At 45.5% G+C, this 22,913-nt stretch overlaps 1 protein-coding gene across 2 annotated transcripts in view; it reads right to left on the bottom strand.

The window, feature by feature from the left end:
• The window catches only part of LOC122938301 (vasoactive intestinal polypeptide receptor-like), a 141,415-nt gene that overhangs the window by 42,729 nt on the left and 75,773 nt on the right, over positions 1–22,913 (bottom strand). For both annotated transcript variants that reach the window (XM_044293712.1, XM_044293713.1), the window contains exons 5-6: positions 12,998–13,130; positions 1,334–1,487 (exon numbers count right to left, since the gene is read on the bottom strand). In XM_044293712.1, the coding sequence (XP_044149647.1) occupies positions 1,334–1,487; positions 12,998–13,130 (287 nt within the window). The remainder of the gene's footprint in view (positions 1–1,333; positions 1,488–12,997; positions 13,131–22,913) is intronic.

The following is a 22,913-nucleotide window of genomic DNA, read 5'->3' as shown; positions in this document are numbered from 1 at the left end:
CAGCTTCACCCTGATGTAGGCTTTAGCCAGAAAACAACCACACCATTGAGGGTTAAATGCACTTGGTGACAGGCGCAGCTTGCCCCTGATTTTGTATATGGCCAAAAAATGAACAGACTATTGCTGGTTAAATGCACTTGGTGTGACAGCTTCACCCTGATGTAGGCTTTAGCCAAAAAACAACCACACCATTGAGGGTTAAATGCACTTGGTGACAGGCGCAGCTTGCCCCTGATTTTGTATATGGCCAAAAAATGAACAGACTATTGCTGGTTAAATGCACTTGGTGTGACAGCTTCACCCTGATGTAGGCTTTAGCCAAAAAACAACCACACCATTGAGGGTTAAATGCACTTGGTGACAGGCGCAGCTTGCCCCTGATTTTGTATATGGCCAAAAAATGAACAGACTATTGCTGGTTAAATGCACTTGGTGTGACAGCTTCACCCTGATGTAGGCTTTAGCCAAAAAACAACCACACCATTGAGGGTTAAATGCACTTGGTCGCAGCTTGTGCTGGCGCACCACAAGACACAAAATGGCCGCCGATCACCCCAGAAAAATGTGACTGACAAACGGTCTGGGCAGCCTAAAAACAGTGAGCAATTGAGGATCAGCAGCTCAATGATCCACAGCTGCAGATCGATCAGTTAATCAAGTCCTTTGGAGGAGTTAATCTGCCTAATCTCGCCCTACTGTCGCAGCCGCAACCTCTCCCTACGCTAATCAGAGCAGAGTGACGGGCGGCGCTATGTGACTCCAGCTTAAATAGAGGCTGGGTCACATGGTGCTCTGGCCAATCACAGCCATGCCAATAGTAGGCATGGCTGTGATGGCCTCTTGGGGCAAGTAGTATGACGCTTGTTGATTGGCTGCTTTGCAGCCTTTCAAAAAGCGCCAAGAAAGCGTCACAAAAGCGCCAAGAAAGCGACGAACACCGAACCCGAACCCGGACTTTTACGAAAATGTCCGGGTTCGGGTCCGTGTCACGGACACCCCAAAATTCGGTACGAACCCGAACTATACAGTTCGAGTTCGCTCATCCCTACTTTGGACCATTACTGTGTAGATGTTATTGCTCTTCGCTCATGAGTCTCGTTTTATAAAGATTCACAAGTGACATAATATTCTTATTTCCAGTTGTGTATCTAATAGGGGTTTACTGGTCGCAGAGAAAACCTAAGCCCAAAAGCTCCCACAGGGGGAAACCAATACTATAAGAGATTTAAGATATTGTGGAAGCCATGACACAGAATTTTGCATTGAGGTCCAAAAATCCCAGCTTAAGGCTCATTCTCCCCAGTAAAAGTAAGGATATTATAACCTAGCTTACCCCATCCGATCAAGATGTACCACCAGAAATACTTCCTTTCCGAGAAGAAAGAGATGACCAAGAGTGTATGAAGGTAGAGACCCTCTACCAGCAGCCAGAAGAAGTTGGCCATGATGCAGTACTGGAAGAACACTATGGCTGCTTTACATCCAACCTGGAAATGAAATTTACTGTATTAAACAAGATCAATGGCAGGTGAAAGTCAACTCAAACTCTAAAAATGTGTGGGTGCAGGAAACCCTAGTCCACTCCACCTATGCCACCATCACAGGGTTTGAAGGTGCCCATACACCTTAAATGAGTGTTCGGTCAACACATACTCTTTCTTCTCAACCTAATGTAGATGTGTTCTCAATGGGTTGGCCGATCCTGCTGAAATTGGTGGGTTTGGCCAACTTTTATCTCACAGGCACCTTCAAAAGCTGAGATATAGGGATCTGTTTGGCAAGGATCTCAGTTAAAAGAGCTACTGGCCAATAGTCTTACATAGGATTGTGTTTCCTTAAATGGGTTGTCTCATAATAGACAATGGGGGCATATTGCTAGGATATGCCTCCATTGTCTTATAGGTGCGGGTCCCACTGCTGGGGCCCGCACCTATATAGAGAACGCAGCCCCACAAGGTGGTGGCTGGAGGACTCCGGTCCCTGCACCCATTCATTTCTATGGGGCTGATGGAAAAATCAGAGCCAGTGCTCGGTTATTTTCGCCGGCCCCATAGAAAATAAATGGATTGCGGCTGCGCATGCGCAGCGCACCCTCCTTCACTTGCGGGGCTCCGTTCTCGATATAGGTGGGACCCGCACCTCTAAGACAATGGGGGCATATCCTAGCGATATGCCCCCATTGTCCATGATGAGACAACCCCTTTAAGATAGAAAACACCTGACTGGTGGGCTAATTTGGAAAGTAAATCATGGCTGACCACCGACCCTCCCTAACAAGGATACTGCCGAACAATGCCATCTTCTGGGCCCATATGACTACGAAATGGAGGAAAAGCATGAAAGAACTAAAGTAAGCCATAACCACAAAAAAAATTAGACTTCATGGGTAAATGGATTCATGATTGCATATTTGTTTCAAAAAGTTGTCTTATCTTTCTGACCCTTTATTGCTCTTCTTCATCTTATCAAACCAGTTCTTGTCCAAAAAACTGAAACAATTTAAAGAGCAGTGGTCAACAGATTCAGCCCTCTTAAACTAGGTATACCGCCTGGTAGGGCTGATTCTTTCAATTAAAATGATACCTGTCTTGTGAAAATCAGTTGTGACGTTCCTGAGAAAAAAGACTTGATGCAAATAAGGGTTTTAGTGCACCTCGGCTCCTCAGCTTTCCAGTACTGGCCCTGCCCCCTAGGAGCACTAAAGCCCTCACGTGCACAAAGAAGAAAAGTCTTTTTTTTTTTTCTCAGGAATACTGCAACCAATTTTCAGAAGACAGCATATCTGGTTTAAGGCTACATTCACACCAGTGTTTCTACTTTCCGGTACTGAGATCCGTCATAGGGTCTGAATACCGGAAAAAAAAAAACACTTTCTTTTTGTCCCCATTCATTGTCAATGGGCACAAAACGTAACTGAACAGATTGGGATGCGGAGCAAGCAGTGTTTTTCTGCCCACGATGTGGTGCGGACACAATAGAAAACTGATCCGTCCCCCATTGACTTTCAATAGAGTTCATGACAGATTCGTCTTGGCCATGTTAAAGATAATACAACCGGATCCGTTCAGAACGTATGCAGACAGTTGTATTATCAATAGCGGAAGCGTTTTTGCTGAACCCGGATCCAGCAAAACCGCTAGTGGGAAAGTAGTTCTAATAGAGATGATCTTGTTGACGGGTGCCCTTAAGGTAACAAAACCAAAGGCGTTTTTAGACACTTCAGATTTGCTGCATGTTTGCATGCTGATTTTAGGAAATGTGGGGGCGTCTTGAAAACCTCCAGCGAGCCAATTATATTCCAGCAAGACCCACAGCAGAAAAATTCCTCTTTGTGTTTTGTAACTAAATGATCAACGTGGAAATAATTTTGCATAGATATGTAATGGTCAGTGGTGGCGGCTTCTTTAGAGGTCTCGTGGAGGGTCCAAATATGGGTTCCTTGGGCACACACATTTTTGGGTCTGTAAATTTTCCAAAATAGCATGCATTTGGTATGGTCTACAGAAGTGGGTAAGGGTTGGCTTAAGTTGGTGGAGAAGTGGCCTGCAGACAATGGTGGAGACCTGGTGCTGCGATCTGAGGTCCTGCACCAGGAATGACCTCCGTTTTTCTCCTCCTTTCAATGTATATAACTAGTCAATGAAGAGATGGCTGATGTCATCCCTACGGGCGGATAATCTAATCAAGTCTCATACTGAAATTTTTAAATTCCTATTATTCAAGTGTCGTTCCACTTCATTTGAATTCCCAGCTGAGAATATTTCATTAGATTAATCAGATGTGAATCTTGCTACGTGCAGCATCCATTAGACCACGAGTAGATACGTGCAAATACATTGGCCTCCGACTATTAAAATCGGATCAGGCTAATTACTTCAGTGCCTCGTAACCTGGTCAGACATTTGTAGGAGGCTCGTTGTAATGTGAATGATGTGCTGCCTCCGCATGTTCCTCGTTACAGTATGGTTTCACGCCTATTATCTCATCATGATATCTTCTTTCCCAGACCAAAATCTACAGGTTAGATTCCTGCCCTTCATCGTTTCCCTTTTTTTTTTAGGTAGAAGTCAGCAAGTAGGATCCCATAGTTGTGTTACCAGGGGTGAGTGTGGCATTTCTGGGGCCCCAAGCAAAGCTATGTTTAGGAGCCCCACTGCACATTATGCCCTGCTACTGATGCAATACTATGCCCTGGCCCAATTGGCCTGTTTAGCTTAGCAATGCAGTCTGGGCCATTCTGTATCTGCTCTACAGCTGGGAAGGGCCCCTGTGCAACTGACCAGCTACACAGGGGGAATATCCACCCCTTTAGTAGCTTTTTCCAGCAACTGCTTGAGGCCTCTGATATGTAAACCCCAAGAATTTGCTTGATTGGTGTGATGGTAAAGTCCACCCCTGAATATGACAAGTAAGCTCCGCCCAAGAGGAATCAGCTCCCTGCAGGCATTATTCCTGGTATTACATGGTGGCCCATTCGCCAATTTTTCACCATTTCACCAATTTAATCCTAGTTATCCCGGGGGATGTGAAGGGCAGCAGCCCATATGGGCCTTTCAAATGAGAACCAATGATCACGGCTCAAGTAAATCCCATTCTATAGGAACCTCATCTGGTGAGTGGGCCTACCACTGCAGCCAGTCATTGAATGAATGTACACATGTCCATGGCAAGCTACTCCATAAGGTATCCTGGTGGGCAGGGGTATTTTGTAGGACTGCCACAATCTCCAAGCATTTCATGGATAAAAGAGCCCTCATTATGATGGGGGAGGTCTAGTCATGTCCTCCACCACCACATTGACACCTGTCTATGGTCCTCAGGGGCCAATTATTAAAAACTAAATAATGAATAAGATAGAGCGGTGTGTCCTCACTATATCAACGAGGTCAACGAGACATGCAGAAAGCATACACATAACAGATGTGGATAAAACCAGCTTGGAATATGGCATGGGCGTCAGTGCGGCTGTTTTTGGCACATTGGAACATATTTCGTGACACTCCCCTTTTATTGCTCTGTATAAAGTGATTCATTGACAAATACCGGAGGGTTTACTGGTTTCTTTCTGTAAGGTGACCTTTGGTAAAGAAGTTAGATTTCAGCTACTGGATGTTATGTGGAGTGAGGTCAACGTGTGAGCACCTTGTAAGTTATGAGGTCAAAAACATTTCACACGGATCCTACATAAGAAATCCTGGGGCGACATATGGTTGTGTGCACATTTTGTAGGCTCAGTTTACACCAAAATAAGATTAATAATGTAAGCAATTATTTAATTTCTACTGAGATCTAATGGTTGACACTAAAAGTCTGTATATGTGACATTCCATTTAATATTTTAATGTCTTTTTTTGTTCTAAAAAAATTGAAAGTTGTTGAATTTTCATTTTCATTTCCTTTTCCTTTTTTTTTTTTTCTTTTTTTTAAACTTCTTTGTATAACATGATAGGAAATGATGTGAAATCTCCTCGGAAGATCACAAACGGCCACATCCTGACATATGAAGGCTTATCACTCTTCAATAATGGAATGTCCTAAGACAAATTATTATACGGGGTCATAAACATTAATTCCTGAAGACTGTCTGTTAATATTCTTGATTAAGCCAAGAGCTGTGACTCAATATAAACCATGCAGTATGTAGGTATTTCAGAGATAAGAACAAATGAGAATTGATGATCTGTTGACAGTGAGAATGGAGGGAAAAAAACTACGTACCATGGATCTATTAATAGGGTAGAGATAAGTTGGGTCGGTTTATAGATCTTTAAAGAAGTGATCTTCATACTGGACATCCCTTTTGTAAACTATCAGTCTTCGCAGTTTCACAAGACCGATAACACTAAAGCTGAATAACATGTTTTATGCAGGGCTAAAATATTTCACAATAGGGTACTCATATCTCTTTCATTCTTATCTCAGAAGGTGGATAGGGCTGCTATGGTACAAGCCTGTTTTTCTAATGATCAGCTTGCCAGCAGTCATGATCATGAGCTGTGGAAGGTTGCCAAAGTAAAGGGAAAGTGGACTGGCCATGGGGTCCCACCACACCCAACATATCAACTATCCTGTTTTCAGCTAGCGGAGTGAAAGCCTGTTTTAGGAAACCTCAGAGAAAATAAGTCACTGTCAACAAACTTTCACTTCAAGACATGACAACACAGTATGACACAAACACTAATAGGTACATGGGATGAGGGAGATCCCATGGACAGTCCACTTTCCTTCCACTTTGGAAACCTTCCACAGCTCATGATCATCAGGGCTAGTAAGGTGGTCATGACAAAGGCAGACTTGTACTTTCCAAAATGTTAGATGGTTGTCAAAGCAAATAGAAAGTGGACTGGCCATGGGGTCCCACTTCATCCCACATACTGGCTAGCCTGTTTCTAAGCCAGCTATCATGGCATACATGCATATCTTAGACTCTATCCCTTTGGATTCTTTCTCTCTCTTTGGATGACAGGAGCTTTACAAATAATGGACAGTTGTAAAAGAAAAATGCAAGTGAAGTGGACTGGCCATGGGGTCCCACTGCACCCCACATTCTGACTAGCCTGTTTCCAAGTTGGCCATCATGGCATACAGGCATGTTTTAGATACCCTAAAAGTATAGAAGTTACTGCCACCAAACTTCCACTTCCAAACGAATAGGTATATGGGTGAGGTGAGACCCCATGGCCACTCTACATTCCCTTTACTTTGTCAACCTTCCACATCTCGAGATCATCATGTTTGCAAGAAAGCAATGAAAAAGACAGACTAGTATTTAAGTAGCTCTGTCCACCTTCTGAGAAAAAAATGAGAAATAATGTAGATGTATATTCAAATGTGAAATATTTTTATGCATCAATGGATGACTGTGATTCAATGCATATTGTGCCCCCTAAAACAAGACTTTTTGCTACTCCTTTTCTTAGACATACTAAATATTAATATTTATTAGTTTTCATATCACAAATCCAGAGGGGCCCCTGATATATCCTGTTATGTGATATAAAGGTTTTTGGGAGTATTACTGGAATCTCTTCACCCCTTAAATAATATTGATGACCTAGTGCGGGTCTAACACCTGGGAGGTTGTATGAATGCTGCCAATATTGCTGCAGAGGTTACAGGGGTGGGAGGTCAGCCTGTCAGTGCTCAGCGTCATATCCAGAGGTTGTATGAGTGCTGCCAGCATTGCTGCAGAGGTTACAGGGGTGGGGGGTCAGCCTGTCAGTGCTCAGCGTCATATCCAGAGGTTGTGTGAGTGCTGCCAGCATTGCTGCAGAGGTTACAGGGGTGGGGGGGTCAGCCTGTCAGTGCTCAGCGTCATATCCAGAGGTTGTATGAGTGCTGCCAACATTGCTGCAGAGGTTACAGGGGTGGGAGGTCAGCCTGTCAGTGCTCAGCGTCATATCCAGAGGTTGTATGAGTGCTGCCAGCATTGCTGCAGAGGTTACAGGGGTGGGGGGTCAGCCTGTCAGTGCTCAGCGTCATATCCAGAGGTTGTATGAGTGCTGCCAGCATTGCTGCAGAGGTTACAGGGGTGGGGGGTCAGCCTGTCAGTGCTCAGCGTCATATCCAGAGGTTGTGTGAGTGCTGCCAGCATTGCTGCAGAGGTTACAGAGGTGGGGGGGTCAGCCTGTCAGTGCTCAGCGTCATATCCAGAGGTTGTATGAGTGCTGCCAACATTGCTGCAGAGGTTACAGGGGTGGGAGGTCAGCCTGTCAGTGCTCAGCGTCATATCCAGAGGTTGTATGAGTGCTGCCAGCATTGCTGCAGAGGTTACAGGGGTGGGGGGTCAGCCTGTCAGTGCTCAGCGTCATATCCAGAGGTTGTATGAGTGCTGCCAGCATTGCTGCAGAGGTTACAGGGGGTGGGGGGTCAGCCTGTCAGTGCTCAGCGTCATATCCAGAGGTTGTCATGAGTGCTGCCAGCATTGCTGCAGAGGTTACAGGGGTGGGGGGTCAGCCTGTCAGTGCTCAGCGTCATATCCAGAGGTTGTATGAGTGCTGCCAGCATTGCTGCAGAGGTTACAGGGGTGGGAGGGTCAGCCTGTCAGTGCTCAGCGTCATATCCAGAGGTTGTATGAGTGCTGCCAGCATTGCTGCAGAGGTTACAGGGGTGGGGAGGTCAGCCTGTCAGTGCTCAGCGTCATATCCAGAGGTTGTATGAGTGCTGCCAGCATTGCTGCAGAGGTTACAGAGGGTGGGGGGTCAGCCTGTCAGTGCTCAGCTGTACAATCCAGAGGTTGTACTGAGTGCTGCCAGCATTGCTGCAGAGGTTACAGGGGGGTTGGGGGTCAGCCTGTCAGTGCTCAGCATCATATCCAGAGGTTGTATGAGTGCTGCCAGCATTGCTGCAGAGGTTGCAGGGTGGGGGGGTCAGCCTGTCAGTGCTCAGCGTCATATCCAGAGGTGGTATGAGTAGCTGCCAGCATTGCTGCGGAGGTTACAGGGGTGAGGGGTCAGCCTGTCAGTGCTCAGCGTCATATCCAGAGGTTGTATGAGTGCTGCAGCATTGCTGCAGAGGTTACAGGGGTGGGGGGTCAGCCTGTCAGTGCTCAGCGTCATATCCAGAGGTGGTATGAGAGCTGCCAGCATTGCTGCGGAGGTTACAGGGGTGAGGGGTCAGCCTGTCAGTGCTCAGTGTAATATCCAGAGGTTGTATGAGTGGTGCCAGCATTGCTTTAGAGGTTACAGGGGTGGGGGGTCAGCCTGTCAGTGCTCAGCGTCATATCCAGAGGTTGTAAGAGTGCTGCCAGCATTGCTGCAGAGGTTACAGGGGTGGGGGGGGGTCAGCCTGTCAGTGCTCAGCGTCATATCCAGAGGTTGTCTGAGTGCTGCCAGCATTGCTGCAGAGGTTACAGGGGTGGGAGGTCAGCCTGTCAGTGCTCAGCATCATATCCAGAGGTTGTGTGAGTGCTGCCAGCATTGCTGCAGAGGTTACAGGGGTGGGGGGTCAGCCTGTCAGTGGTCAGCGTCATATCCAGAGGTTGTATGAGTGCTGCCAGCATTGCTGCAGAGGTTACAGGGGTGGGGGGTCAGCCTGTCAGTGCTCAGCGTCATATCCAGAGGTTGTATGAGTGCTGCCAGCATTGCTGCAGAGGTTACAGGGGTGGGGGGGGTCAGCCTGTCAGTGTTCAGCATCATATCCAGAGGTTGTATGAGTGCAGCCAGCATTGCTGCAGAGGTTACAGGGGTGGGGGGTCCGCCTGTCAGTGCTCAGCGTCATATCCAGAGGTTGTATGAGTGCAGCCAGCATTGCTGCAGAGGTTACAGGGGTGGGAGGTCAGCCTGTCAGTGCTCAGCGTCATATCCAGAGGTTGTATGAGTGCTGCCAGCATTGCTGCAGAGGTTACAGGGGTGGGAGGTCAGCCTGTCAGTGCTCAGCATCATATCCAGAGGTTGTGTGAGTGCTGCCAGCATTGCTGCAGAGGTTACAGGGTTGGGGGGTTCAGCCTGTCAGTGCTAAGCGTCATATCCAGAGGTTGTGTGAGTGCTGCCAGCATTGCTGCAGAGGTTACAGGGTTGGGGAGGTCAGTCTGTCTGTACTCAGCGTCATATCCAGAGGTTGTATGAGTGCTGCCAGCATTGCTGCAGAGGTTACAGGGGTGGGGGGGTCAGCCAGTCAGTGCTCAGCGTCATATCCAGAGGTTGTACGAGTGCTGCCAGCATTGCTGCAGAGGTTACAGGGGTGGGGGGGTCAGCCTGTCAGTGCTCAGCGTCATATCCAGAGGTTGTATGAGTGCTGCCAGCATCGCTGCAGAGGTTACAGGGGAGGGGGGGGGGTCAGCCTGTCAGTGCTCAGACCATACGCCGCACACTGTATCTCATTGGTCTGCACGGCTGTCGTCCCAGAAGGAAGCCTCTTCTAAAGAAGATGCACAAGAAAGCCCGCAAACAGTTTGCGGAAGACAAGCAGACTAAGGACATGGATTACTGGAACCACGTCCTGTGGTCTGATGAGAGCAAGATAAACTTATTTGGTTCATATGGTGTCAGGCGTCTGTGGTGGCAACCAGGTGAGGAGCACAAAGACAAGTGTGTCCTGCCTACCACAAAGACAAGTGTGTCCTGCCTACCACAAAGACAAGTGTGTCCTGCCTACCACAAAGACAAGTGTTTCCTGCCTTCCGTCAAGCATGGTGGTGGAAGTGTCATGGTTTGGGGCTGCATGAGTGATGCCAGCTGTGGGGGCCTACAGGTCATTGAGGGAACCATGAATGTCAACGTGTACTGTGACATACTGGAGTAGAGCATGATCCCCTCCCTTCAGAAACTGGGCTACAGGGCAGTATTCCAACATGATACCGACCCCAAACACACCTCCAAGAAGACCACTGCCTGAAATTAAGGGTAAAGGTGCTGGACTGGCCATGAATGTCTCCAGACCTAAATTCTATTGAGAGTCTATGGTACATCCTCAAACAGAAGGTGGAGGAGAACAAGGTCTGTAACATCCACTGACTCTGTGATGTCGTCACGGAGTAGTGGAAGAGGATTCCAGGGGCAACATGTGAAGCTCCAGTGAACTCCATGCCCAAGAGAGTTAAGGCAGTTCTGGAAAAAAATACACTGTTGTACAAGCCGTACACTGACTACTTTACATTGTATCAAAGCGTCAGATCTTCAGTGTTGTCCCAGGAAAAGATAGAATTAAATATTTACAAAAATGTGAGGGGTGGACTCACTTTTGTGAGATACTGTATATCTACTCAACTGCATAAATTCACCCAGATATATCTAGGACATATTTTCTGTCAAAATCCATTTGTCTCCATCACTTCAATCATCTCAAGCCCCACATTTTCCTGTATAAATTCTTTTCTCTACCTTTCCCATCAGGGTCAGGGTCTTATCTCCAGGAGCCCATCAATAATAGTTCAGTGACTTCTTCTCTGACTCACACAGTAAGCCGAATATATTCCTGGAATGTTTCCCAACTCATCCCACGCTTATAGAGATACTCGTCCTGATGGGATTTATCCATAATCAGTATTTCTAAACTTTTATTAGATATGAGAAAACACTTGATTTGTTTCCTATTTATGTTTATTAGCAGAAAAAAAAGTAACCTAAGCAGCAGAAGACTTCTCCGCCTCCCCAGTCACAGACTGGCTATTTATGTCCTCATTCCGATGAGCCTCCTTCATTCACCTTGGCACTTGCCGATAGGCTTGGGTTCCAGCACTGGTTAATTCTGGAGAAATGTAATTTTGATCAATATGTAAATTATCTGTTAAGTGCCCTGAGGGTGTGTCCAGGCCACCCTGTGCACTCTTGCTCCTCCTACTTCCTCTGTAATATACATAGTGCTCGGAGAAACGTGGATCGTCCTCTCGAGAACCCAGTCGCGTGACACTTTTCTTCTGAAATCCGACTTCTTCCGAAGTGACATCCTGTACCAGGTTTTCCAGCCTGGGCTATAGACAGGATATCACTTAGTTCCGCCCTGGGTGCAGAACTGCTCCTATTACTTGCGCATGCGCAGGTCAGGTGGTTTTGGGAGTTGGAGTATGCTCCAGCAAAGGGAACAGTTCTGGTCCCATCCACAGCAGAAGTGACATCCCGTCCATAGTCCAGACCTTCAAGGGGTTTTCTCCGATTTTGCTATGCTCAGGATAGGTCTCTGATCGGTGGGGGGTCTAACACCCAGGACACCACAGATAAGCCGTTTGAGAAGGCACCGGCGCTCCTGTGAGCACCGCTGTCTTCTCCATGCTCACCAAACATAGCGGCGTACATTGTTTGGTATCACGCTCAGCCCTATTGAAGTGAAAGAGGCCGAGCGCCATACCAAGCATGACCCCTATACAATCTACGGAGCTGTGCTTGTTGAGCACGGAGAAGACAGCGGTGCTCACAGGAGCGCCGGTGCCTTCTCAACCAGCTGATCGGGGGGGTCTCAAGTGTTGGACTCCCGCCAATCAGATACTGATGACTTATCCTGAGGATAGGTCATCAGTATCAAAATCAAGGAGATCTCTTGTAAGGAATATGACATCGGAGGAAGCTGGATTTTCAGAAAAGGCGACCAGGTGTATCCTGGTCATGTGACCAGGATCCCGCGAGTCCACTCCACGCAACTTCAGAATGGTAAGTATATATGGAACTCTCTCCCACAGGTGTGTAAAGTGTAATTAAGGTGGGTTTGCGGGACCTTTTGGCCCCTTTATATCGACATCACAGAGGTGGTCCTCACACTGGTGGATTTACGTGAACAGTAAATAGGGCAATCCCTTTACCCTCCAGAGCAGGAAGTTTTACTTCAAAGACGAAGAGACTCCCAGCCACACAGAACATGATCTATGGGGTAAATTAATTCCATAACCCAAATAACCTACTTCTTTTTCCTATTTTATTTTGATATATAACATCTTATAAATCCCTGAAGAAAGAGCCCGGCGTGGGAGCGAGAAATACAATGTATCAAAAATGCACAACATAAAATATATCTCAAACGCTCCCAGCCGTTCGCTCCGTAACATTCTTCGGTTGAAGCTCATCATCACTTTTTTTTTCTTCTGGGTGAGTGAAACAAAATATATTTATGTTTAATCCAAAAGAAAGTGTAGAACCCGAAACGCGTTGCATGACATGAAACTCCGAAAATATTCCCCTATCCCAAAGCGCAGACCCACCTGGGATCTCTCACAGGATAAGCCATCCGTCACAGCTGCGGTGATAGCGCCTTACTTAGGCTACAATCTCTAACGACTTCCACGAAGATACAAACTACCGGATTCAAATTTAACTCTTTAGTTATATAATTTAATGCCCCATAATAACGCAATAATACTAAAGATTAAATTTACTTGCAATATCACTCCTGGCCACTTGGTGTGCTGTGCACAGGAAAAACATCTATAAACACACAGGAAGTACTCTCTATTAGGTACATAGCGCACAACAATCCAAAATGCCGCCTAGTGGTGAAAATATTTACTGCAGCCATATAGGTTTCTATTCTTGGCAGGAAATACAACAACCACCACTCTTAAAGTACTCACCGAACCCTCAGAACAGTGATCTGACTCTCCTCTTTCAAAGAGGACGATGTCCTTGATGAACACGGCGATGGCCCTCATGATGAATGACATGAAGAGATGCATGTGAATGTAGTTCCTCGTGCAGTGGAGCTTCCTGTAAAAGGGAAGAGGAAATGAAAGAGCATTAGTGGGTTCTGGGTACATGAAACTAAAATACGGTGCACTCTAATGTGCGGTACACAGGTTGGGTTTACACACAACAGCCCATGTACCCAATGGAGCTCACAGTCTAATTCTCCTATGTCTCATATATAATAATAGATCCTCCTACAGCCAGAAAATACAGTACATGTTGTTTAAAACAGGTTTATATTATAAACATAAAGCAGAATAGTGAGTGCAGCTCTGGAGTATAATACAGGATGTAACTCAGGAACAGTACAGGATAAGTAATATAATGTATGTACACAGTGACTGCACCAGCAGAATAGTGAGTGCAGCTCTGGGGTATAATACAGGATGTAACTCAGGATCAGTACAGGATAAGTAATGTATGTACACAGTGACTCCACCAGCAGAATAGTGAGTGCAGCTCTGGAGTATAATACAGGATGTAACTCAGGATCAGTACAGGATAAGTAATATATGTACACCGTGACTGCACCAGCAGAATAGTGAGTGCAGCTCTGGAGTATAATACAGGATGTAACTCAGGGTCAGTACAGGATAAGTAATGTAATGTATGTACACAGTGACTGCACCAGCAGAATAGTGAGTGCAGCTCTGGAGTATAATACAGTATGTAACTCAGGATCAGTACAGGATAAGTAACGTATGTACACAGTGACTGCACAAGCAGAATAGTGAGTGCTGCTCTGGAGTATAATACAGGATGTAACTCAGGATCAGTACAGGATAAGTAATGTATGTACACAGTGACTGCACCAGCAGAATAGTGAGTGCAGCTCTGGAGTATAATACAGGATGTAACTCAGGATCAGTACAGGATAAGTAATGTATGTACACAGTGACTGCACCTGCAGAATAGTGAGTGCAGCTCTGGAGTATAATACAGTATGTAACTCAGGATCAGTACAGGATAAGTAATGTATGTACACAGTGACTGCACCAGCAGAATAGTGAGTGCAGCTCTGGAGTATAATACAGGATGTAACTCAGGATCAGTACAGGATAAGTAATGTATGTACACAGTGACTGCACCAGCATAATAGTGAGTGTAGCTCTGGAGTATTATACAGGATGTAACTCAGGATCAGTACAGGATAAGTAATGTAATGTATGTACACAGTGACTGCACCAGCAGAATAGTGAGTGCAGCTCTGGAGTATAATACAGGATGTAACTCAGGAACAGTACAGGATAAGTAATGTAATGTATGTACACAGTGACTGCACCAGCAGAATAGTGAGCGCAGCTCTGGAGTATAATACAGGATGTAACTCAGGATCAGTACAGGATAAGTAATGTAATGTATGTACACAGTGACTGCACCAGCAGAATAGTGAGTGCAGCTCTGGAGTATAATACAGGATATAACTCAGGATCAGTACAGGATAAGTAATGTAACGTATGTACACAGTGACTCCACCAGCAGAAAAGTGAGCGCAGCTCTGGAGTATAATACAGGATGTAACTCAGGAACAGTACAGGATAAGTAATGTATGTACACAGTGACTGCACCAGCAGAATAGTGAGTGCAGCTCTGGAGTATAATACAGGATGTAACTCAGGAACAGTACAGGATAAGTAATGTAATCCTTTTCTCAACTGTTATGTATGTAAAAAGTGTTTTATATATACAGAGTAAAATGAGGTTCAGAGGTCACCCCACAGTTTATATCACAGAGGTGTCAGCGGTGAGTTATATAAGGATATATATAATGTATACACCGGCTTTAGTTGCACATTATATTACAGCTCTGGCCGACATTCACCTCCTACCAGCTAGCTCAGTCATCTCCTTTCACCTTGTGAATACATTCTGTGCTGCGGTGCTGCGCTCCTGTCATTCCCCTCTTTATTGTCAGTCTGCAGACAAGAGGCTTCACTTTAAGTGTCAGATTGTTGTGAAGAAGTGTCATGGTGTCATCGCCTCTAATATGTCTTTAGGCGCCAGGCGAGTGCGGGGGAAGGTGAAGAGCAATTATAACAGACAAATGGGCACTACGCAAAATACCGACCACATCCAGAAGTCACATTTCATGATGGCCCCATCTTATTCTATTAGAGGGGAGGACATCACTCAGAATGGCTGCCTGCAGGCTAATTGCCATGGAAGATGCTCCCACTGCCCATGTGGCCATTAACTCCTTACTGTTAATGTAGTTTATTGAGCACTAATAAAGTAACATCGGATGCTGATAGAATATCATTGGATAATTGTATACATAGCAATATAGGACCAGAGGATGATACTCTACTGGACGATCTCGTCAGATATAAAACTCGAATAAATGTAGGAAAATTGTCCCAGTAGATGAACTATGGGATAGAGAGGCAGATTGCTAAATGTCCCAACTAGGAGCAAAGTGGACTATCAGATACAACTGTAGAACATAGTCCCGTACTGGTATCTCTTCATATCATCGTCTGATACATAAGGTCTGTATTATTTTAAGAAGTCTGGTCTGGGTCTATGTTGGTTTAGGGGTCTGCAGTCTGCATTAGTTTATGGGGTCTGTGTTACTTTAGAGGTTTGTTATCTGTTTTAGTTTTGGGTCTGGTCTGGGGTCAGTATTAGTTTAGGGAGTCGGGTAAATGTATGTACTGTACTATCCTCTTTTGTAGCAATACAACCTGCACCAACTGTACTATCCTCTTTTGTAGCAATACAACCTGCACCAACTGTACTATCCTCTTTTGTAGCAATACAACCTGCTCTAACTGTACTATCCTCTTTTGTAGCAATACAACCTGCTCCAACTGTACCATCCTCTTTTGTAGCAATACAACCTGCTCCAACTGTACATACCCTCTTTTGTAGCAATACAACCTGCTCCAACTGTACTATCCTCTTTTGTAGCAATACAACCTGCTCCAACTGTACATACCCTCTTTTGTAGCAATACAACCTGCTCCAACTGTACTATCCTCTTTTGTAGCAATACAACCTGCTCCAACTGTACTATCCCCTTTTGTAGCAATACAACCTGCTCCAACTGTACTATCCTCTTTTGTAGCAATACAACCTGTTCCAACTGTACTATCCTCTTTTGTGGCAATACAACCTGCTCCAACTGTACTATCCTCTTTTGTGGCAATACAACCTGCTCCAACTGTACTATGCTTTTTTGTAGCCACACAACCTGCTCCAACTGTACTATCCTCTTTTGTAGCAATACAACCTGCACCAACTGTACTATCCTCTTTTGAAGCAATACAACCTCCTCCAACTGTACTATCCTCTTTTGTAGCAATACAACCGGCTCCAACTGTACTATGCTTTTTTGTAGCAATACAACCTGCTCCAACTGTACTATGCTTTTTTGTAGCAATACAACCTGTTCCAACTGTACTATCCTCTTTTGTAGCAATACAACCTGATCCAACTGTACTATCCTCTTTTATAGCAATACAACCTGCTCCAACTGTACTATCCTCTTTTTGTAGCAATACAACCTGATCCAACTGTACTATCCTCTTTTGTAGCAATACAACCTGCTCCAACTGTACTATCCTCTTTTGTAGCAATACAACCTGCTCCAACTGTACCATCCTCTTTTGTAGCAATACAACCTGCTCCAACTGTACCGTCCTATTTTGTAGCAATACAACCTGCACCAACTGTACCATCCTCTTTTGTAGCAATACAACCTGCTCCAACTGTACTATCCTCTTTTGTAGAAATACAACCTGCTCCAACTGTACCATCCTCTTTTGTAGCAATACAACCTGCTCCAACTGTACTATCCTCTTTTGTAGCAATACAACCTGCTCCAACTGTACTATCCTCTTTTGTAGCAATACAACCTGCTCCAACTGTACTATCCTCTTTTGTAGCAATACAACCTGCTCCAACTGTACCATCCTCTTTTGTAGCAATACAACCTGCTCCAACTGTACCGTCCTATTTTGTAGCAATACAACCTGCTCCAACTGTACCATCCTCTTTTGTAGCAATACAACCTGCTCCAACTGTACTATCCTCTTTTGTAGCAATACAACCTGCTCCAACTGTACCATCCTCTTTTGTAGCAATACAACCTGCTCCAACTGTACTATCCTCTTTTGTATCAATACAACCTGCTCCAACTGTACTATCCTCTTTTGTAGCAATACAACCTGCTCCAACTGTACTATCCTCTTTTGTAGCAATACAACCTGCTCCAACTGTACTATCCTCTTTTGTAGCAATACAAATACAATATGAATATATATCACTATATTCTAAATATTCGCGAATTCTCAAAGTGCCGATATACGCAATAAATATTCGCCATTTGAATATTCACGCCCAACACTACTCGTTATGCCTTACAGTGACCACGCTCTTGTTATACCGTCCCCAGGACATTATCATTTATGGATTACACAGACCCATCCTGATATAACCCTGAGAAACACGATCAGTATGTGTTATATGTAGGGTTTACATATTATACTCCATATAATAGATTCCTGATGACATCACCAAGAAAAGCAACTATTTATAGCAGAGGATAATACAATGCGGTGCAGAAATATACACTACATATTCAGTGTATCCAGGAATAGTTTGCATACAGACATTGCACTTGTCGTAGTGGCGTAATGTGGGTTCCCAGTGCCCGGGACAAGCCGAGTGTTGTGTCCCCCTAAACTGCGACATGTCCAGATCACTGGGTGCACCAGAGGAATCGGCATTGAGCAATATGCACCAAGCAAAAGAGAAGGCAGAAGCGGTAATGAACAGTTTCTGTATTTTCCTCGGAGACCCACTTGCTCCTGCCAGACTGTAGGTGCTTTACTCCGGATTAAAGCCTTGCACATGAACAGCAATTGGTTGCTGTAGAGTTAATATGGGAAATTATATTAGTATGAGAGCCTTAATGGAGTCAACCCAGCAGGACCATAGGGATTTTACTAATAATACACCCCTGACAACCACTTCCACACTGGCTGCAGTATTGTCCCCAGACAACTCTTCCCACACTGGCAGCAGCATTGTCCCCTGAACACCCATTGACCCTGGCAGCAGTATTGTCCCATGACCACCCATCCTCCTGGCAGCAGTATCTTCTCCATAAGTCTAACCGCTTTTGGAGACTTGCAGGACAGGAGCTGAGAGGCTGGAGTTAGAGGGAGGGATGAAGTGGGTTAAAGGAGAAATGACCATGTCGCCGATCGTCACGAGGCTTCAGGCTACAAAGTTAAAGTGTGTAAGCGCTTCCTCAAGTCTGAATGCTGCTCTGTGGGTTAGAGTTAGGCCTCTTTCAGACGGGCGTTGCCGGAAAAGTTGCGGGTGTGTTGCGGGAACATGCGCGATTTTTCCACGCGAGTGCAAAACATTGTAATGCGTTTTGCACGCGCGTGAGAAAAATCTGCATGTTTGGTACCCAAACCCGAACTTCTTCACAGAAGTTCGGGCTTGGGATCGGTGTTCTGTAGATTGTATTGTTTTCCCTTATAACATGGTTATAAGGGAAAATAATAGCATTCTGAATACAGAATCCATAGTACAATAGCGCTGGAGGGGTTAAAAAAATAAAAAATAATTTAACTCACCTTAATCCACTTGATTGCGCGGCCGGCATCTCTTCTGTCTTCTTTCTTTGCTGTGTGCAGGAACAGGACCTGTGGTGACGTCACTCCGGTCATCACATGATCGATCACCATGGTAAAAGATCATGTGATCACCGGAGTGACGTCACCACAGGTCCTGTTCCTGCACACAGCAAAGAAAGAAGACAGAAGAGATGCCGGCCGCGCAATCAAGTGGATTAAGGTGAGTTAAATTATTTTTTTAACCCCTCCAGCGCTATTGTACTCTGCATTCTGTATTCAGAATGCTATTATTTTCCCTTATAACCATGTTATAAGGGAAAATAATAATGATCGGGTCTCCATCCCAATCGTCTCCTAGCAACGATTTTCACGCAACCCCATTCACTTCTATGGGGCCTGCGTTACGTGAAAAACGCACAAAGAGGAGCATGCTGCGATTTTCACGCAACGCACAAGTGATGCGTGAAAATCACCGCTCATGTGAACAGCCCCATAGAAATGAATGGGTCCGGATTCAGTGCGGGTGCAATGCGTTCACCTCACGCATCGCATCCGCGCGGAATACTCGCCCGTGTGAAAGGGGCCTTAGGGTTTCTATTTGTACAGGGAGAGGGCCTCCTTTTAACCACTGAATTCTAGTCTCAACCTTGAAGGGTTAGGGACATGAGAAGCATAAATCCCAAACTGACCGTGCGCTTAACCCTAAACACCATCATTATGGGCAGTTAGTTATTATTATTATTATATTTAAAACAAAACCTTAGAAAAAAGACCGAGGCTGAATACATTTAAAACATAACTTTTGCTGATAATAATGAAAAGGATAACCCCACATGTTGCTCAAATAAACGGTGAGAAAAAAAAATTATATATATAAAAAAAAGGATGTATTAGAAATACAAATAGACAGTATTCGTTAATAAATGGAATAGTCTTACCGGTTCCTTGAGATTATACTCAGGAAAGTTTCTACCTTTCAACCGTCCTAGATCATCGGATGACGGGGTCGGTATGAATGCTGCGATTCTTCCGGGGACATAGAACTACATAGCCCTTAAGTAGATGCACTGAAGAATTGGTTGGGGTAGGGGCTAAAGCCGTCCCTACCTAGCAAAAATAGGGAGCACCCGCCCCTATAGGGACAACCCCTTTCCCTTGTCGGGGCCTAGTCCCTAAGCATATCCCTCTCTCATGTCCCAACATGACACGTTTCGTCCATTCCCGGGACTCATCAGGGGATAGGTATACAAATAAATGGTAAACTGAAAAACAAATAAAATAGAACCAAAAATAAACCCTACTGTCCCAATATAAACCAATTGATTCTCAAGACAGTTCACAGATGGTGGCTGCCTGTATGGGCTGGGGGAAGTGTCACCCTCGGCCCGCGTCTCACCACCGTCTATCAAGGAGGGGAGCACGGAGATATGCTTCAACCATACTTATTTAAATACCCCGCCTAGCGCGCTCATACCGTGGCTCCTCCCTACCTGCGCGCGCCGGCTGGAACGCAAACCAAGCCGGCGTGCCAGGAAGCAAGTGCTGCGGGAGTACACGTGATCGGGAGGAGTCGTCACGTGACAATGGGGCATGTCCGGGAGGCGGAGGCGCAGCATGACCAGCTGCCTAGCGGGCGGGCGGTATATTATTGAAGGGGCAATACTGCCTGGTATATGGACAGCAGAGATGGCATCCTCTGGGCAGTACTGTCTATGGTCATCCTTCACCAGCACCCTGACTGCCACCTGCCTGGCCTGGCTCTCATGGCACTTCGCTGCCTGGTGCTTGGCTATCAGTGACTCACCCCACACCTAACACTCAGGGAGTACTGTCACACTGACTGGTCTGTGACACTGACTGTCAGTCGCTCACTGTGTTAGTGTCGCTCTCGCTCATTCATTCAGGCTGCCTGTGGTTGTGGAGTTCTGAAGCGGCCTGCACACTGCATGTCTTTCCCGCCCGGAAGGTGGGCGGAGCTTCATACTGCCGTGCGCGCCCGTCCCTGGTGAGGCGCGTGCATGCTCCTGATAGATACCGTTCCTCACTCTGCGGCGCTGCGCAGTGCAGCACCTGCAGAGCAGAGGCAGAACTCAGTTCACACATTTCCAGGGCACCTGCCCCCCCCCCGCGGACGCCCATGACCATGTCACTATATACAGGGAGATGTGCAGCGTATACCAGTAATGTGCACCGTCTGGATACAATGCTGCGTTACATTGTATCAGATCAGAAAGTATAATAATACAAACCGGTTCTATTCTTCTATTGTTGCTCATTGGCTCGAATGGTTCCTGGTGGTGGAATATCATCCGTGACTACAGGGAAATTACATTGAGGATCAGTTCTGCTCCCAGAGTCATGAATAGAGAGTGCAGGCAAATGTGACAACACGTCCGTGACCTGCACACGTCTGTGACTGCATGGGTGCGCTGGGTAGCAACACGGAAAGGGTTCCAGCCGCCCTCCCATGTGACACTGAGGAATATTCGGAAAAATACCTTTGTAAAGATAGAAAGTAAGTGTGCAATCCACATGTGATACTGTCTTCTGAGAGGTGTATCTAAATAATGCCACCATGTCGTGACTGAAAAATACTGCCATAGATGTATTATAAGAACTAAACAATACCATAAAATACCATTATTGAATAATGTCACCGACAGTTACTAAATAATACCGCCATATAGTCTGTGGATCATAGCAGCCTACAGTAACTAAATAATACCAGCATACATTAAATGAATTATGTCACCATATAGTAACAAAAAAATACTATACTGTGACAAAATACCCTGTATTGTGTACAAAAGAGGCCAACATGAAGTGACCAAATAATACCGTCATATATCTCAGTGGATTACACCACCATGCAGTAACTAAATATTAACATTATATAGTAGCTAAATAATACTGTCATACAGTCTCTGAATAATAGCACCCTACAGAAACTGGAAAATACCATTATCTAGTAACTAAATAATGACACCGTACGGTAACTGAATAACGGCGTCATATAGTAAGTTATTAATACTGCCATACAGTAATACTATCTTATAGAAACTGAGCAATACCATTATATACATTAGTAACTAAATATTACCACCATACAGTAACTGAATAAAACCACCAAACAGTAGCTAGTACCGCTATACAGTAGTTAGTACCACCATACAGTAGCTAGTACCGCCATACAGTAGCTAGTACCACCATACAGTAGCTAGTGCCGCCATACAGTAGCTAGTGCCGCCATACAGTAGCTAGTGCCGCCATACAGTAGCTAGTACCACCATACAGTAGCTAGTGCCACCATACAGTAGCTAGTGCCGCCATACAGTAGCTAGTGCCGCCATACAGTAGCTAGTGCCACCATACAGTAGCTAGTGCCGCCATACAGTAGCTAGTACCGCCATACAGTAGCTAGTACCGCCATACAGTAGCTAGTACCGCCATACTGTAGCTAGTACCGCCATACTGTAGCTAGTACCGCCATACAGTAGCTAGTACCGCCATACAGTAGCTAGTACCGCCATACTGTAGCTAGTACCGCCATACAGTAGCTAGTACCGCCATACAGTAGCTAGTACCGCCATACTGTAGCTAGTACCGCCATACTGTAGCTAGTACTGCCATACAGTAGCTAGTAGTGCCATACAGTAGCTAGTACCGCCATATAGTAGCTAGTACCGCCATACAGTAGCTAGTACCGCCATACAGTAGCTAGTACCACCATACTTCCTATGAGTCTGGTTTGGCGACAGATGCAGTTTAATGAGACCCGTTCATCCCATATCTATAAATGGCGCGGTGTACTCTTGCAGTATTGTCGCCGTTCATAATCTCCCACGTCTCGCAGATTTAATTACAGACTGAGCTTTATCGCTCTGGAGGAGAAAGGGAAGTTTGCATTTTGGGTCAAGCATAAATCTTGTTTCGGTGCCGCGGTAAAGATGGCGGATTGTGCGCGCTGACCTTTTGTTCTGGGAAGTTAATTAAACTGTTACAATGTATCAGTGACACGCGGCTCGTTATTTAATATCGTCAGAAATAGAAAGATCACTTCCCTCCGGTCTGGACCCGTCACGTGGTGTGGATACAAGTGGGGAGCAAATCATACAAACCCATTCTGGGTCACCTCTATTATGGCGCCTGCTTCTTCTATCTATGGTGTCAGTCTCCACTGTTCTATTTATGTCAGAAAGATCAGACTGAACAG

The sequence above is a fragment of the Bufo gargarizans genome, chromosome 5 (genome assembly GCF_014858855.1).
Source record: "Bufo gargarizans isolate SCDJY-AF-19 chromosome 5, ASM1485885v1, whole genome shotgun sequence".
Taxonomy (NCBI): Eukaryota; Metazoa; Chordata; class Amphibia; order Anura; family Bufonidae; genus Bufo; species Bufo gargarizans.
Note: the sequence above shows the minus strand (reverse complement) of the source record. Positions and strands in the feature narration are given on the sequence as shown.